Source organism: Gadus macrocephalus, chromosome 16 (assembly GCF_031168955.1).
Source record: "Gadus macrocephalus chromosome 16, ASM3116895v1".
Taxonomy (NCBI): domain Eukaryota; kingdom Metazoa; phylum Chordata; class Actinopteri; order Gadiformes; family Gadidae; genus Gadus; species Gadus macrocephalus.
In genome coordinates, this window is record NC_082397.1 from 15120039 (window position 1) to 15136909 (window position 16871).

A 16871-nucleotide genomic window follows, 5' to 3' on the forward strand; every position below is an offset into this window, starting at 1 on the left:
CAAATGATGACCACTATTACCCCTGTCAGCACGATAACCTCTACCATTATCATCACCACTATAACTACCATCGCCACTATTTTGACTGCATCACCACCATCACAATCCTACCCGGTGGACTCTAGCCGCTTTGTGCTGGCTGTGCAGGCGCGGCGTCAGAGAGTCGCTGCAGGCCTGGCTCCTTCTGCGGAGCCCAGGCCGCAGAGCCCGCCGTCTGCCCCAGAGGATACTTCTGTCCGGAGGGATCCCGTTCTTACAGTACGCCCGAGCAGCTGTGAGTACAGGTTCGCACGCACACTGAGAACCAGGAGGACTCCTCTTTTTTTTTTTCCCCCCTGGATACGTGTGCACCCCCTGAACGGTTGGGGAATGAAGACAGCTTGTTGGTGCCTTATAAATAAACCTGCCCTTGATTCCGCGCTCCACAGCTGTCGGTTCCCCTTCTACTGCCCGGCCAACAGCTCCGCCCCGCGCTCCTGCGAGGGGGGGTCCGCGCCCGTCAACACCGCCGGTCTTCGAGGATCCAAGAGCAGCTGCTGTCGTGCGTGTGAGGGGGGCACCTACCGGCTGCACTCCTCCCTGACCCCGCACTGCCTGCCCTGCCCCCCTGGATATCACTGCCCTCAAGGTACCCCACCGTACTGCTGTACCGCTCTACTGCACTACTGAGCTGTGGGAAGTAAAAAGAATCGCGCACAAGCAAGCCAAAGAGAACAAGAACACAAACACCACACAAACAATTGCAAACACACATGCCCCGCCCCGCCCCCCTTCTGTCCCGTCTCCTTCACAAACACAAACACACGCACATACCTAACACATGCCGTCTGCCTTGCTTGCCATCTCTTTCATGAACGCACCCAGGTGCAGAGAGTTACCACGGCAACCCCTGCCCTCTGGGTCACGTGTGCCCCGCCGGCGCGCCCCGCCCCCTCCTGTGCCCTCCGGGCACCTTCGGTAACCTGACCCGGGCGCGGCGCGGCGAGCAGTGCCACGCGTGCCCGGCCACCACCTTCAACCACCTGCCGGCGCAGCCGGCCTGCTTCCCCTGTGGTAGCTCCGCCACCTCCTCAGAAGGTCAGCCGCCTCTCTATGTAATGGATGGATTAACTGGCTGGTTCTTCTCTGCTCTATGTAATGGATGGATTAACTGGCTGGTTGTTCTCTTCTCTATGTAATGGATGGTATTAACTGGCTGGTTCTTCTCTGCTCTATGTAATGGATGGCATTAACTGGCTGGTTCTTCTCTGCTCTATGTAATGGATGGATTAACTGGCTGGTTCTTATCAACGCATTATAGGTCTGGTTGTGGTAATTTTTCTTCTCTGCCCCGCGCAGTATAAATTCTCTCTCCTGATAATAAATAGCACTCTTTGAGCCATCATTTTAGGTTTAAACGAAAGAAGGAAAAGGAAAAATCTTATCTCTATTGATTTATTAAAGGGTTTTATGGGAAAGGACACATTTTTTATTGAATAACTTGAAGAAAGTTTGTGGTGTGTGTCGGTGTGTGTATACGTGCAAATTCATTTTTTCTTTTTACAATGAAATAGGTTGAACAATGAAATGAGTAACTGCATTTTGGACTTACTTATTTATTAGGCATAAGTATGTGGTTGTTTTTATGACCGGGTCCTTAACGGCCGTTAACCATGTAAACTGTATTTTCCCTTGGACACGTGTTTAATAACAGATTCACACATTAAACCATAGTTTCTCAAAGCATCAGAGCGGTAGTCTATCAAACACCAATACAAACAGCAAACTCTACGCCCACATGTTGATAAACCCATTTGTTTAACTCCCAGGCTCAGCCTCATGCACGTGCATGGGGAAGAACCGTGCGTTCCAGCACTCAGACGGGTCCTGTCTGTGTCGGACTGGCTTCATCTTCTACAACCAGCTGGACTTTAAAAGCTCCAGCGCAGACAGTCAGGTGGACTGCCAGCCTGAGGTGAGCCATTTCACCAAGCAGACAGAATTCATTTACCTCACTTTCCGGCTGAATAGCCTCCTTGGACTCTGAACAACAAAAAAATAAAACAACTCCTGAGTTTTATTCCGCACTGACTGACTCTGAATAAGCTCTTATAAGTAACGTAACTATGGGCCTTATTTATTCACAAAATGGCTATCTTGGTTCTAAACGCTAGCCTGGTGGGGGGGAGTGGAATGCGGGATTTAACCATAGTGTTGACAACCAAGAGGGTTGCCTGTCAGATAAGGCCCATTTGAAGGAACATTTGGCATGTTCTATTCTCTTTGTGTCTGTTTCGATTGGAAACAAAGCTTCAACTTAAACCTGCCCCCTTAATAGCCGTGCAGACGGTGTGCATCAACATCCAGCCACTTGTGTGAGGAGGTTTCTTAGACATATATATATATATTCACTGTCCCAGGTGAATAGGCGCTGCGCCGCGGGACAGGTGCGGCTGGCGGCGTCCCGCGAGTGCGTCTCCCCCTCCCTGTACCCGTGCAACGTCACCTGCGGAGCCCACGGCGGGACGGTGGACCCGGAGATGGGCATGTGAGCGCCCCGATAGGAGAACCAGGACCAATACAGACAAAGCACAAATCAATCAGGCACGGCTGGGCCCAGAGGTTATTGGTGCTGAGGGGCTTTAAGTGGTGACAATCCCTTCCCCGTCGGGGCGTGCTCTCCCCTTCCCCAGCTGTCGGTGTGAGCGCTACGTGTCCTCCGAGGAGCTGTGCAACTCTTCCTGCGTGGCCGGCCTGCCGCAGCTCTCCGCCCGGCTCGCCGCTGACGGACAGCTCATCCTCAGCCTGCAGCAGATGGACAGACGGCTGTGGGTCCGGGTAAGCACGCGGGGTGGTGGTGGTGGTGGTGGTGGTGGTGGTGGTGGGGGGGGGGGGGGGTATATTTGTTGTTGTTGTTGTTGTAGTATTTAAACAACTGTGCTTGGGCTTAGCCGTTGGCTGTGTGTGCGGCTGATGCTGAGGATTAGCAGGGCCTGGTATCATCCGATATATACCGTTTTCCATTTTTTTTGGGGTTGTGTTGCGTCAGCTTCGGCTCAGGCTGCTGGGAGCGAACGGGGTGATTGGCTGACGTAAGGCCGAGGAAGGATTTTTCCGGACACATCTGATAAAAATGGTGCGGCTGCCTCATTAGCGGTTGTCCCAGCGGTGTAAAGTGTAGTGGAGCTTGAGGTAAGAAGGTCCAGGAAATGGTAACCAAGGGCTTTATCTTATGACTAAAGGGAATGTTATGTTATGCAAGAGAAAGAAAGGAAGAAAGTGGAGAGAAAGAAAGAGAGAAAGTAGGAAAGAAAGGAGGAAAGAAGATTAGACTACATGAAAATATCCTCAAAACCAGCATAGTTGTGTCATTTTCGGTATTTATACTTATCAGCATTCTAACAGATGCTAAGTACTTATAAATACAGCACACAACAGATGGCCTGGCTGGTTGTTGCTGCCTAACCACCATGTATCTCCGAATGAAATTCAATTTGAGGAATTAACATGCTGAGAGACGCTTTATAAATGTTGCAAGATTAGGCTAGTTATAATCGTCTATTAATTCAAGAATTGAACAATGACTTCTAAAGTATAAGCTTTAGGCATTACATTTGCATACACATCTATCCGAGTTAAATTCAGACTGACAAATTGGTAATGCCGTTGCAAATGTAGTCTGAAGAAAAACCTTTCTTCTAGGAAAGGCTATATATATGCATATATGCATACATTTTAATAGTTTATATAGATTATTGGACCTTGAAATTATGGAAAATAAATGGTGTCTTTGTGCAATAAAGCCTTATACAGTATGAATAAAACTAACCTCCAATTTCTCTCACAGAATGGCAGGGATATTTTGGGCCCCGATGTCCATTTGAAGAACATTGGGAAGGTCCATGTAGTCCAGTTTGTCCCTGATGGCGTGTTTGGTTGGATCTTCACGGACAGAACATTGATGATTCAATTTCTGTCAGGTGACTCAACCGTAACATTCTGTGTCTACATGTGATTGGTTCTGAGCAAAATTCCAGCATTTTTTATTGGTGTCTAGGCAGGACCTCTAAACTAAGGTTGACAATTAGTTGTAGGAACATTAGTTGTCATATTTGCTGATATTCTCTTTACACCCCAAAAACAATCAATCAATCAAATGCTCTGACAAAAAAATCTGGTTTATGCGGCTGTCGCATGCCTCTGACATCCAGTCTTTTTACTTCATTTTTACTTTTTACTTGCCAAAATGAAATGATTTGATGACCCACCTTAATCTAGATAGTCAGTCATGTGTTTTCAAAACCTAGCTTACTCTGGCTGATTTCTCCAAATTTCCTACACTACCTTCAGTATAATGATTCAACCTAGGGACTGCATGCAAACATGCTGATTGTTTTCCTTGTCCATACGATTAGATGAGGGGGAACTCCTTCACGACAAGGATAGGAGTAAGAGAGACACAGAAACCAAAGGGACTGCTCGGACGCCCGTCACTCTTCCACGAATCCCGAATCCCATCGGCTGTCTGTCCTCTGGAGACATGATAGTGTTCCAGCTCACCATCAACCACACTGGTAGATTACTATCCTCACTCATCCTTAGAGTGGTTGCAGCAGGTAAAATTTGAGATTTGTAAAAAGAGAGAATGGAACAGATCCGAAGAGAGCAACAACCCAGAAAAACGCTTCCTCCCTCTCTGCTCCTTCCCTCCTCCCTACGTCTCTCCACCATTGAGATGGTGATGCCGTGTGGCTGAATGTGATTGACAGGAAAGATTGATTCCATGAACCCATTAGGGATGGGAACCGTAATTGGTTGGCTAAGGTTGGCTATGTCAATTCAATCTTTAACATATTTAACTAAAGACCTGAGGGCCAAACATTGGATCAAGGGTTGTTTTAATACACATGGTGCACCATATTACTTTAATATATGTATTTATTGCCTTTTGCGTAACAGTGAGATTGATCAAATCAGGTAGGTAATAGGCCACCTGCGCAGCGTTGCCTACAGGGAGTCTGTGGGCATTAGGGTCAATGCAGTATATATATATATATATATATATATATATATATATATATATATATGAATATATGAATATATCGTTAAAGACAGTAATGCAATCAATCATGTATTCCCACCAAGACCGCAGCCTCAGCCACTTCCCGGTGTATCACAAAGACCACCTGTTCAACAGCAACCCCGGCTGGGATTTCGGGGCCTTCCGGCGTCTCCAGGTCCTCATGAAGCAGACACACTTCAACTCAACAAGGTGCCACTCAATTCAGCGCTGCTAGAACCGGGCCATATGGAAGAGTTTATCATTGAGGATCCTAGGGAATTGAAACGCAATCTATATTCAGTGAATGCGTCCCAACCACACACTCTAATTAAAAGTTATTTCTGAAAGGACCCAAGTGGGGATCGTTTTTTTGAAGTATACGGCAAAATTCGGTTGAATCAGCAAAGCTCCCCCTGTTCCCTCGCATATTTTAAACCCAAGCCTCACTTTGGGATACATTTGGGGGGTTTATCAGCTCATTAACTGCAAACTTGGTATAAGTAGGAGTGAATCCACGATAATTCAACATCGCTCAAAGTTATTGTTAAATTAACGCTACCGTTGGATTATCTCCCTCTCGGAGCATTAGAACGTTTAACATCATTAGCGTGACTGATATCCTCCTCACCCCTCCTCCACCACCTATCATTCTGCTCCCCTTTCTCCCTTTGCCGCCTTAACCTTTGTTTTGAATACATTATTAAGTAAGTACGTTAAAAGGGGAACTGTCACTCTCTGCGGTTTTCTACTTTTAAAGAGCAGCGCTGCATAAAAATTGCGACCAGCCACATGAACTCCGGGTAAAACACAGAAAAGTTGGACCATTGACATTGGCGTTAATGTTGCAAAACCACAACACGCGTCGGAGCGGCGCGCTCCTGGTAGAAAACAGCCGAGCGCGGCGGTTCCCCGTCACAGTGTCTGTGTTCCCTCCCGGGGGCCGCCCCCCACCAGGTTCGCCCATGTGTTCTCGGAGACAGGGAAGTACGTGCTGGTGGACAGCGCAGTGCCTGAGAGGAGTGTGGTGGTGGTGGTGAGTGACAGGGGGACGCAGTGTGACCCCAGGGCGGCCGTGTTCCAGCCCCAGACCCCCGCACAGCTGGTCCGCTTTGGGATCCTCAAGCAACCCCGCCTCAACCTGCTGCCCGACTGGGGGGTCATCGTCGGTGGGTGCTGGTTTGCTTGCATTCGTTGGCCCTCCACTTCCTTCAATGAGCAACAAACAATAGTAAATAATCGTAATAGCTTGGATTTATATAGCGCTTCTTTTCAAGGCACTCAAAGTGTTTTACGGTGTGCAATGGATGAAGGATACGACCCCTCATCCCCTACCAGTGTCTCTCTGCCACCTGGGTGATACGCCAGAACGCTAACCCCACACCATCTATCACTGTGGAGAGGGGCGGGGATAAACTATCCAATTACAGACATGGGGGTGAAAAGGGGTCAATTTTGAAGCAAGCTTGAAGGTGGGAATTTGGCCAGGACACCAGTGTTAGCAACCCTACTCTCACGAAGACTGTCTAGGGATCTCCAGTGTCCACCACAGGGTGATAGGACCTTGGTTTAACGTCTGATCCGAAAGACAGTGCTTTTGCACATCACAGGAGGTCTTCAACTCTCCTAGGGCTTTGGGGATATCACATAGGCCAGAGGGATGAACGCCCACTACTGGCCATCCAACACCTAAAGTATAACAACACCATACGTAGATATAATGAGAATCCCCTCCTTGAAGAAATGCATGGTTCCAAGATGAATGAATTCTCGTGTGATGGTTCTTTGGGTGACCAGCGGTCCTGAGTCTCCTGCTGCTGCTGGTGGTGGTGCTGACCAGTATAGCGCTGGTTCTGAGGCCCAGCAAAGCCAAGCTGATCCTGCAGTGGAGGAACAAACCACGCTGGCGGAGCCTGGGGGAGCCCTGCTGTCCCGTGGAGTACCTTCCCCAGGGAGACAGGTCTGTAGGCTCTTAGATATTAGCTACCTCAGATAGCCCCTTCCTCACGGAGACCGGTCTGTAGGCTCCTCAGATAGCCCCTTCCTCATGGAGTCCGGTCTGTAGGCTCCTCAGATAGCCCCTTCATCACGGAGACCGGTCTGTAGGCTCCTCAGATAGCCCCTTCATCACGGAGACCGGTCTGTAGGCTCCTCAGATAGTCCCTTCATCACAGAGTCCGGTCTGTAGGCTCCTCAGATAGCCCCTTCCTCACGGAGACCGGTCTGTAGGCTCCTCAGATAGCCCCTTCCTCATGGAGACCGGTCTGTAGGCTCCTCAGATAGCCCCTTCCTCATGGAGACCGGTCTGTAGGCTCCTCAGATAGCCCCTTCCTCATGGAGACCGGTCTGTAGGCCCCTCAGATAGCCCCTTCCTCATGGAGACCGGTCTGTAGGCTCCTCAGATAGCCCCTTCCTCATGGAGACCGGTCTGTAGGCTCCTCAGATAGCCCCTTCCTCATGGAGACCGGTCTGTAGGCCCCTCAGATAGCCCCTTCCTCATGGAGACCGGTCTGTAGGCTCCTCAGATAGCCCCTTCCTCATGGAGACCGGTCTGTAGGCTCCTCAGATAGCCCCTTCATCACGGAGACAGGTCTGTAGGCTCCTCGAGTCGAAACCAAGCATTCTAAAAAGAATCGAGATTCACAATATAAAAACAAACACTGAGCAACAAGATTTTTCGTATATTTATAAACACTGCAGGGAGACAAATGAACTACCTTAACCTTAACTACTTTTATATGAAAGGGAGAGGGGTAAAGTGTGCAAGTTTGTTGTTTGTTCAGTATTTAGATTGGAACTTTTGGTATTATATCCTGAGTGAAATCAGGTTGATTGTGTGTTTCTTTTTCAGCGTATCCGCCCCACTAAACTGTGCAGGCCTACTAGGTAACAGAGGAGTAGGAGAGGGGGCAGAGGCAGAAGAACCTGCCGTCTCAAAGGGAGGTAAAGTCCTGCCTATATTCATTATATTCTGCTAATATTCACATTCTTCATTGTCGGATTGTTAGTAAATTCATTTTTGCAAACACATTTTTATTTCTCTCATCGGCCAGCATAACAAAACTCACAAGATTTGTGTTCAAGAAACCTGGAGATCATCATAGTTTATAAAAATAAAAGTGTAAAAAAAGCTTTGTTGGCGGGCAATCAGAAGTAGTTTTAAAGATATGCGTTGGCTGAAACCAACGATTAGATGAACTAAAATCAGCTGCAACCGCCTGTCTGCTCATCCATATCACTTAGGACCATCTGGAAATCCTAGTCAGCATTATCTTCTATTAATCTTTGCCAATTTGCACGCGGTGTCCACATGGCTTTCCCCTTATGACAGGACTGTTGAGAAAGTTCTAATATTTTAAAACCGTACCCGGCTCCCTGGAAGAACTCAAGTGGCTGAACTGTGTTAATGTGTGGGGCTTAGTATGCAATGTATTATTCATAGGGCCGGTTTAAAGTCCATTAATCCCTGCACTGCCAAACCACCAGGCATGACCAGGTAGCAGATAATAGCCTGGTCTTCTGTTTGATTGATGATTTTGGAAATAATGACTACAATCTCGGTATAATGACTTCTGAGGTTATCTGCAACTCTCTACGCAGGTATTGTAATTTAACGGCTAAATATTTATCATCTATTCCTTACGCCGGCCTTGCATGTAAAAGGAAAGGAGAATGAGTCATACTAACAAAAGAAAAGCCTCTGTTATCGTCAAGGGTCACTTTAATTACGTTATTTTTGGAGTCTGTGTGTGCTGTAAATATTCTCAATATTCAAATCCGATCTTAAGGAACACTTATCATGCTAAAACCATATGCAACAAGGTCAGCATGTTCTATAAAGTGTGCAGCTGCATACCGTATAACCTATGATTTAAATTCACATTAAACCCCTATTGACCTTCCTTATACAATCTGGGTTGGATTCGAGTCTGACTGATCCCTCCTTTCCGCGAGGTGCCTCAGAGCGTTTTGACTTGGAGGAGTTCAACGTTAAAACCCTGTACGACAAACTGGAGGACCAAAACCTGCACCTGGCTTCACAGTTGGCCCGCCACCGCAAAGACACACAGGAATTCTACAGGAACATGTGCCAGCAGGCCGATGGCTTACAGGTGGTACACCTATTAAATAACCTATTTTGCTAGAAGACACACTATTAACATGCAATTTTCTGAAAGGTGTTTACATTTTAAATGAAATCACAGGTGAGATTGAGTGGTGGCTGTGTTGTCAATTATGTTGCATTTTCCCTCCAGAATCTTTTAGAAAACATGGATGAAAAGAAATTAAGTCTTCTGAAGGAGCTGGGCCTTGACTCCATGGAGCGTAAGCTCTATGCTGGGGGAGAGAAGAAAAAACAAGGTACAACACCAGGGCAATTAAGCTCTCAGAAGTGTATTCCATCCAATAAATCTGCATAGGCCAAAGCCAAGTAAAAGGCCAGGAAAAACAAACCACATACACAAGTTTTTTTTTAAATGCAAATGAGCTCACCAGGTTTTCCTTTCGTTTTTTCGTGCTTTTCCTGCATTTTGGCACTATGGAAATCTGCATCCAGCCGATGCTTCTGTGGCCCTGCTGGGTGCTGTTCTGGGGTCTGTGGAAGCCCTCATACTCCGGCTGACGGGGGAAGGCTGGCAGAATCAGGATCTGCCCTCACCACCCCACTGCCTAGACAACCATGAGTGTGAGGAGTATGGACAAAACAGCGAAGCACACGTGTGTGATCCACAGGTAGGACGAGAGGATACCTAGGCAGCAGAACAGCTACATTTGTATTAATAATTTTAATACAATGTATTATAATTGTATGAAATCCTTTTCATATGAATTCCTCTTGCCAATTATATCCAACAGTCGTCCCCGAGGAATTTAACCAAAATAGCAGGTCCTCATCAAGATTCAGGTAAGGCTTTTCTTTGTTTGTATGCAGATCATTAGTCAGATCATTGTAAGGAGGTAAGAGTGTTTACCAAGACTATTTAATAGATGTACCGCATCTTTTCCAGGCCATTCGCTGAGTGACCATGACCTGTCCAAGCTGGTGGCCATAACTCCTCTGTCTAGAACTCTGCAGGAGATCCAGCAATCTCTACAGAATCTAACTTCAGCTGGCCCTGGTACATTTTTTTTGAATATATGGATATGTAATTCATAAAATAAATTAAATGAGGTTGAACAAATGCAAAGACATTTAGAGGCCATTGCCATCATTTCATCAATTAATAAGTTAATTAATGAATTGTCTCATCATGAATAAAACATTCATGACACTGACAATAATCCATGCAAAGAATATTCAAACTGAATTAATTATCCCTTCTTTTGTACTTTGTATTTTTTTTGTATTTTATCTATTCGGTTCTTTTGTAGATGTTAACGACCAGGCTGTTATTGAAGACCAGCCCCTGCAGCCAATTCCGGTCCCCCTGGACAATCTTCCTCCACAGCACTCTGCCATTTTCCTGTTTGGTTGCCAGGTGATGCGGTTGCTAGGCAAATTGCCTTTGTTCCCGCCTGTGCTTTTGTTGATCGCAAAGTCCATCCCTGTCTCCTCCTGGTCCTCCCCGGGGGGTTTGCTGGCGCATTGCTCGGGGGGCTTTTACTTTGACAAGAGCAATCAGATACTCTACCTCTCTGAGGCCAAGCTTCAGCACGTGGGTCAGTTCATCGCCACCATCCTCCAGGCCATGGCCTATGTGGCATCAGGTGACTCAAGAGATAAGAGAATAATAACTAAATACACATTCAGGAATGAACTATTACAGCCCCCCCAAGCATGTCTTCTTTCCATTGAAGTATGCTGACGTTTTCATTTCATTCTCCATGCGTTCCTACCAGGGTCCAGGCCGCAGATCTTTATGCAGGCCCTTCATCAGGCAATATCAGCGCTGAGCCTTCAGCTCTTCAACGTCTCCTTTAAGTTGGACCAGGTATGTTGTTTGAATATGTTGAATAAAAGTGGCACATCATCTCCGTACCAATAGAGGTTGGAAATCAGAATGCATCATGGGATTCCTTCACTTTCAAACACAACAATGCCTCCCCTTAAAGGCAAATCACTTCACGATTATTTAACAATGACAAAAAAAGTATTATTGCCAACACAATTATCAACCATCAAAAGCTCCTATGCAACCAAAATGAAGGTGGTCATTGCGATGTTATGTCACGATTACAAGCCCTATGCACACACCCAGATGGTGTTGTTTCAGCCGGAAGACTCTGAGGCTCCACAGAGGTCACAGCACGGCTCGTTACCCGACGACTTCCTCAACGTCAGCGTCCCCTACGAGGAGTATTTCACTGAGGATCTCCTAGCTAGCAGGTTTGTTACATATCATCTTAGACACAATACCGATCACTTCACGTTGTCAACAAATCCCTTGCATGCAATTACATTTGTCATTTTCTTTTCCAATTTCCAAGACTTCAGAAATACAAGTTTTTCAAATTAGAGCAGCTAATCAGAGATCTGAAACATGGACCACAAACAGCTAAGCAGAGAAACATGGGTAAGGTTATACGTTTATAGTGATCAAATAATTATAATACATCACCGACCTTCCACATATAATAACACAAGGTTTAGAAGATAGTGTAAGTTGTATATTAGATAATAACAGTACAAACGTAGATAACAAATTATTATCTTACAGGTGTATCCCCTGAAGGTAATCCTGCTCAGGTAATTATCACACGACTAGTTTCCAGAGCTATTTAATCCTCCACATTTTGATGAGTGATTTTCATGGCGTGTACTGATTCTACTTTGCCTTTTAACTGAACAACACTACAGGTCTCCTCCATAGAGGAGGAAATAGATCGCTTGAATGAATCCTTCCTACATCTGAGTCTCCAGCTGCAGAAAAGAGGTCAGATGCACACTCAGCGCTGGGAGAGTCAGCATACTTCAACCGATCATGCGGCTGTAAGTGTGTGTTTGCGTGCGCAAGCCTGTGTGTCTGTGCACGTGTGTTCTCAATTTCATAGTGAGTTATATTAAAGTAAAGTAAAGGGATTTCATACATTCTTATTCAAATATTATCCATCAATGTGTTAAGCCATTAGAGCTTTATTCCTGACTAGCATCAGGGATCATTATCACATGCCCCCTGCCCTTCTCCGTCGTAGAGGCCAGCCGGCACAGAGCTGCCAGCCCTCAGTCGTAATGGAACAATCCTGGTGGAGCTCCAAAGACGATACGTGTCCCAGAAACTCGACGAGCTGCAAATCACATTAGAGCAGAGAGGACCGTGCCAGCGGCCCGATGGCCCCTCACAAGACGGGCCCAAGAAGAACCCAACAGCCACCGACAGCTACACCGCTCAGCAGGGGGGACACACCCCCGGCCCAGAAGACCATCAGAACCACCACGACCACGGGGCTCTTTCAGAGGGCTGCAGGCAGGACACGGCTCCAACTTATTACCACAGTCAGAGCCAACCATCGGTAGTCGCAGAGAGCGGACAGTTTGGAAACTATTTATTAGAAGGGCATGTTTCCGACCAGAAGGCTCAAGCTTCCTGAAAGTTCCAGCGATGGTGATGATACATGCATGGCCGACTGATGAATACCAGAGCCTCCCGAGTGCAAAGACCCAGGGAAAAGCGGAGTTGAATTGTCAGATAGCAGAGGAGTGGCTGACAAGAGGCACAGATATAGACGACCTAATCACCCGGCGCCGGGTCTGAATGTAGATAAATAGCTGAGGTTTTAGTTATTCGTCATATTTTTCTTTCTCTCTCTTATAACTCTTTTCTTCCCTATCTTATAACTGAATAGATGACGTTGACAAACGACTGAGAATACTCAATCAGATTCTCTGGGTTTTTTGAGGTTCTTGAATTTGACAGGAATGACGAATTATACTTTGCACAGGCTATAGAATAAGTGAGTGAGTGCAGATTTCATCATACCTGATCCAGAACAGAAATATTCTCAGCCTGGCAAGAGTTGTGTAACACAATCTGTCATCTTGTCCAAATAGTTTCCAAGTCAGGAGTTCTACAGGCCGTGTCGGTAGCAGCCCACTGGTTGCCACACTTGTATCAACACATCCAATAATAGGCTGTTGCCGCTGCAGATAAAACTGAGACAGATCATGAGATGTTTTCCTGCCTTGGCCTGTGTGACCTTTTCTTTCATGTTCCTTTCACCTTGTTCTGCCCGTCTTCCTCATTCACACGGCCATCCACAAACCGGACCACTAACAGAACCAGAACCTGAAGTACACATTAAACATTGTGAACCTGCTCCACTATGTGCCGTCTTTCTCCATTTCTGAGGACAGTGCTCAGGGTCCCATAATAGAAAGTGAGTTTTTCTTCAGGGGACAATAGTCAGTGAGCCAATTCCGAAGGTCAGCCAGGCAACAAGGACTTCAGTTGCTATCAGTGTTAGGTTTGAGCTCCATGCCAAATCCTTTTGGCAGAGAGATACACACTGCTCTGCTGATCCAATGTTCCCTTTTGAGTGTGATGTGGATTTTGGAAAGCATGTGTTAAGGTATGCCTGTGCATTCGGTGGGAGGAAAAACAGGGGTTTTGTCTGCCCCTGTTCGTGTTCATCAAGACAGTCAAAGAGAGTGAGGGAAAAGAGAGAGGACAGAGAATGGTAACGATGGGGATGGGCACGAGTAGTAAATTCCAAACTCGAGTGATCGAAGGAATTCCTCGAGGATCAATCGAGTACTCGTTAAATCAAATCTATTTTTAGAATGCAACGCATCTGCAGCAGGAATAGGCCTGATGATGAACGGCAATATTACCAACCAAACATGTAATGCTTATTCTCCATCAAAACAGTCAGAGTTATCAGAGTATTCATTATTTATTTTTGCAAACGTTCAAAACACATTTTCCTTACAAAAATAAATATGCGTCTCACAATTTAAATCACGTCGAACCAAGGCCTGTAACAGTTTAAAAAAAACGAAACAAGTAGCCTAACCATTGCAAATAAATGCTTAAAGCTGCAAATAAAACGGCAGCAAATGGACTATGGAAATACTCAGCGTTGTGATCTTCTCTACACGCCCGGGATTACAGCTGCGTCTTGCGGCGGTGAAAATAGCCGACACACTTTCACTTTCACCGTTGCTGCGGGTCTGCTTTCCCGAACTCACTGTTGTGTTTCAGGAGCATATGTTGCCGCATAGTACTTTCTGGTAGCTCGATTTCGCTTGGCATATTTTACATTTCACCTTATGATCTCCTATTTCTTTAAAGTATTTCAATTCTTCGCTGCGGTTTGCTTTAACCGCCATCTCTTAACTTTTTGAATTCTGGCGTGCCTGCACACGGCACGGAACGCGCCATGGAAATTGATGCATTTAATTTTCTTTGTGCCCACGTCATGCGTTAGTGGCGCCGACAGAAAATTGATACATTTGCTTCAGAAAACTTTGTTTGTGTGTGTATATGCAAACTCGAGTTTGCCTGTCCACCAACCGAGTTCATTTGTAACGAGGAGTACTCGAGTAATCGATTCCTCACGCCCATCCCTGAGATTATTTGATTTACCAGTTGGATCAGCTCTGTGGCAATCTTCCTTCTGTCTTTCAAACATCAAAGACTTAAACCCATGTTTTGGTTCAGAGAAAGCTACTCACACTTCATACATTTCTAGCATGTTCCATCCGGTAAGCTGTAATCAAGTTCTAGTAATCTTCAAATCCCTCAAAATCCCTCAAAGTCTGTTCTTGCTATGTCCCTTAAAGACCCTTAACACCCACCTACCCACACACATACACACACACAGGCACGCCTACTGCTAAGGTTGAGGACCCAAAATGCACGACACAAAGATTAATTTCCAAACCACAGGTTTTACTCACACAAGGCTCTGGATACATGAAACACAAGGTGCACGCGGCAACAGAAACAATGATTGAGCAAGGAACTGAACCAAGGCAACAACTTAAATACACATGACTAAAAAGACACAGGTGGGCAGGGAACAAGGTAGAACATTGGGCAAGACAACAATCAACCTCAAACTAATAACTAGACTCAGGATGGCAGGGAGCAAGGTAATGACGAGGACAGTAGGCGGGACTCAGGTGAGGGGCGGAGACACAGAATCACAAGACAAACCAAACTGAAGCACATGGAAGACTACAAACAAACACAGGAAGTTCAAGCCCAGGAGATACCACTGAAAAACCAACATAAAAGTCCAACACATGAAACACAAACCCAGAACCCTGAAACAAACACACATACATACACACACACATAGATCAGATCCTCTCTCTGATTTCCCTAATGTCTGATTGTTTTCATATAAATTGATACATTCACCAACACACAGTGTACATTCTGCAAGCTTTTCCTTCCCCTGTAATGAATCGAAATCTCCCTTCCATTGTATCTCCCTGTGACTCTCAGGGGAGACCCGCCTCTGACTTTGGAAGAAACTGAAGTAGGGCATGATACACACAACATCCTTTGACAAGTAAGCATTGGCTAAGGGGAAGCACTGGGGTTGTGGCCTCTGGTCATCTTTCTGACTCAGTCGGCTGTGGAGGAGGCTGAACTGGCTGCAACCCCCGTCGCCAAGCTGAACACGTTGCCATGGTTTCTTTGTCCGGCGGTTGCTGTCTCACCCGGCCTGCCATAGTTAGTCTGTGTCTGCGTGTCATTGCCTGCCCGCTGCCTGAATCATAGGACCCCCTCTCCTCCAAACTGGGTTTTCAAAAACATTGCACTGCTTCACTCTTTGTTGTTCGCTGAACCAGTCAACCTCTGGGTTTTTATTCCAGGTGACCAGATTTCTGAACGGGGACATTTGTAGTTAGGTGGTCCATACATCAACAAAATTCTGTTATTATTTCTGAAATTAATAAAAAGGACACGTTTTACCTATTCTCATCATGGTAAATATAGTACTGAAGTCACATATCGGGCAGCACATGCCCGATGGTTAACGATGATTTGTTTTGACCTCTGATAAACTTTGCCACAAACGAGCCAAAGTACTCTGACTTTCTTCCTATATTGTATTGATATCCTATTGTTTATGATCGGTCCGATCATGGGACGGAGTCAATAGATAGACCCCCGCGTAGCAAGTTCACATCACAGCCAATCAGAAAGACACAATACTCATACCAACTGTCTCCAGTGAATATTAATGAGGAAACTAGAACCGTTGCATTTAAAACTCTATCATATCATTGTTTTACCTTATTTTTCTTAAAAAAGGGACTATTCCGGGGACATCTCTGGCCGGGGACATGGCACTAGAAACGGTGAATGCATGTGGAAAAACAGTCTGGTCACCCTATTTTCCTGTTGCCTTATTTGGTTGTTGTGACTGCGATGTTGTGTATTCAACATTATATATGTACAGTACAGCCACAGACTTTAAATGGAATAAAATATTGGAATGAGTAAATCCTTGACTCTGCCTATCCTTCTAAGCCTTTCATTCCACCATATATTGACCCCTAGATTACACACATTGATGTCACAGCAGGATTATTCCAGCTCTTAAAGACTCTAGTCCCAGCAGCTACATTGCAGGTTCACCTCATCCTGCTATTTCAGCCAGAGGCTATTCACAAACATGGGGTTGACCGATTGATGACATGAACAAGACTTGCTTAATTTTGATAATTCTTAATTTGAGCTGAACATAAAAAGTACAAAAATAAGTTTAAAAATAAAAATAAAAGTTATGGCAACAGCAGGGGTTCCAAACTATATCAAACAAGCAGCTCACATAGATGGGGAATTGTAATATAAATATCCCCAAGGAAAGTTGAAAGATATTTGCACAAATTACCAGACTTTAATAAAACTCTAATTTAACAAAACATATGTTCTAG

At 45.6% G+C, this 16871-nt stretch overlaps 1 protein-coding gene across 3 annotated transcripts; it reads left to right on the top strand.

Annotated features, from left to right (window-relative positions):
• The first annotated feature begins 782 nt into the window (after positions 1-782).
• Positions 783-13960, top strand: si:ch211-286b4.4 (uncharacterized). Of its 3 annotated transcripts, none has more exons than XM_060074936.1 (22): positions 783-1077; positions 1809-1954; positions 2400-2527; positions 2673-2817; positions 3827-3959; positions 4395-4553; positions 5125-5251; positions 5996-6207; positions 6836-6998; positions 7890-7981; positions 9002-9150; positions 9295-9400; positions 9597-9772; positions 9896-9944; positions 10048-10158; positions 10412-10747; positions 10880-10971; positions 11239-11366; positions 11468-11553; positions 11698-11726; positions 11838-11969; positions 12173-13960. In XM_060074936.1, the coding sequence occupies exons 2-22, from the start codon at positions 1829-1831 to the stop codon at positions 12566-12568; spliced, it is 3075 nt and encodes a 1024-aa protein (XP_059930919.1). In that variant the 5' UTR covers positions 783-1077; positions 1809-1828; the 3' UTR covers positions 12569-13960. The 3 variants fall into 3 exon arrangements, with proteins under 3 accessions (XP_059930919.1, XP_059930921.1, XP_059930920.1); XM_060074938.1 differs by having other exon boundaries at positions 784-1077; positions 11254-11366; XM_060074937.1 differs by lacking the exon at positions 783-1077 and having other exon boundaries at positions 1447-1954.
• The last annotated feature ends 2911 nt before the right edge of the window (positions 13961-16871 follow it).

What these genes read in the sequence shown, in the direction of transcription:
- si:ch211-286b4.4 (XM_060074936.1), top strand. Translation starts at nt 1,829, where the DNA reads ATGGGGAAGAACCGTGCGTTCCAGCACTCAGACGGGTCCTGTCTGTGT. An exon ending in GCTCACCATCAACCACACTG is followed by an intron (nt 4,554 to 5,124) that starts GTAGATTACTAT and finishes ATTCCCACCAAG; the next exon opens with ACCGCAGCCTCAGCCACTTC. An exon ending in CATGGCCTATGTGGCATCAG is followed by an intron (nt 10,748 to 10,879) that starts GTGACTCAAGAG and finishes CGTTCCTACCAG; the next exon opens with GGTCCAGGCCGCAGATCTTT.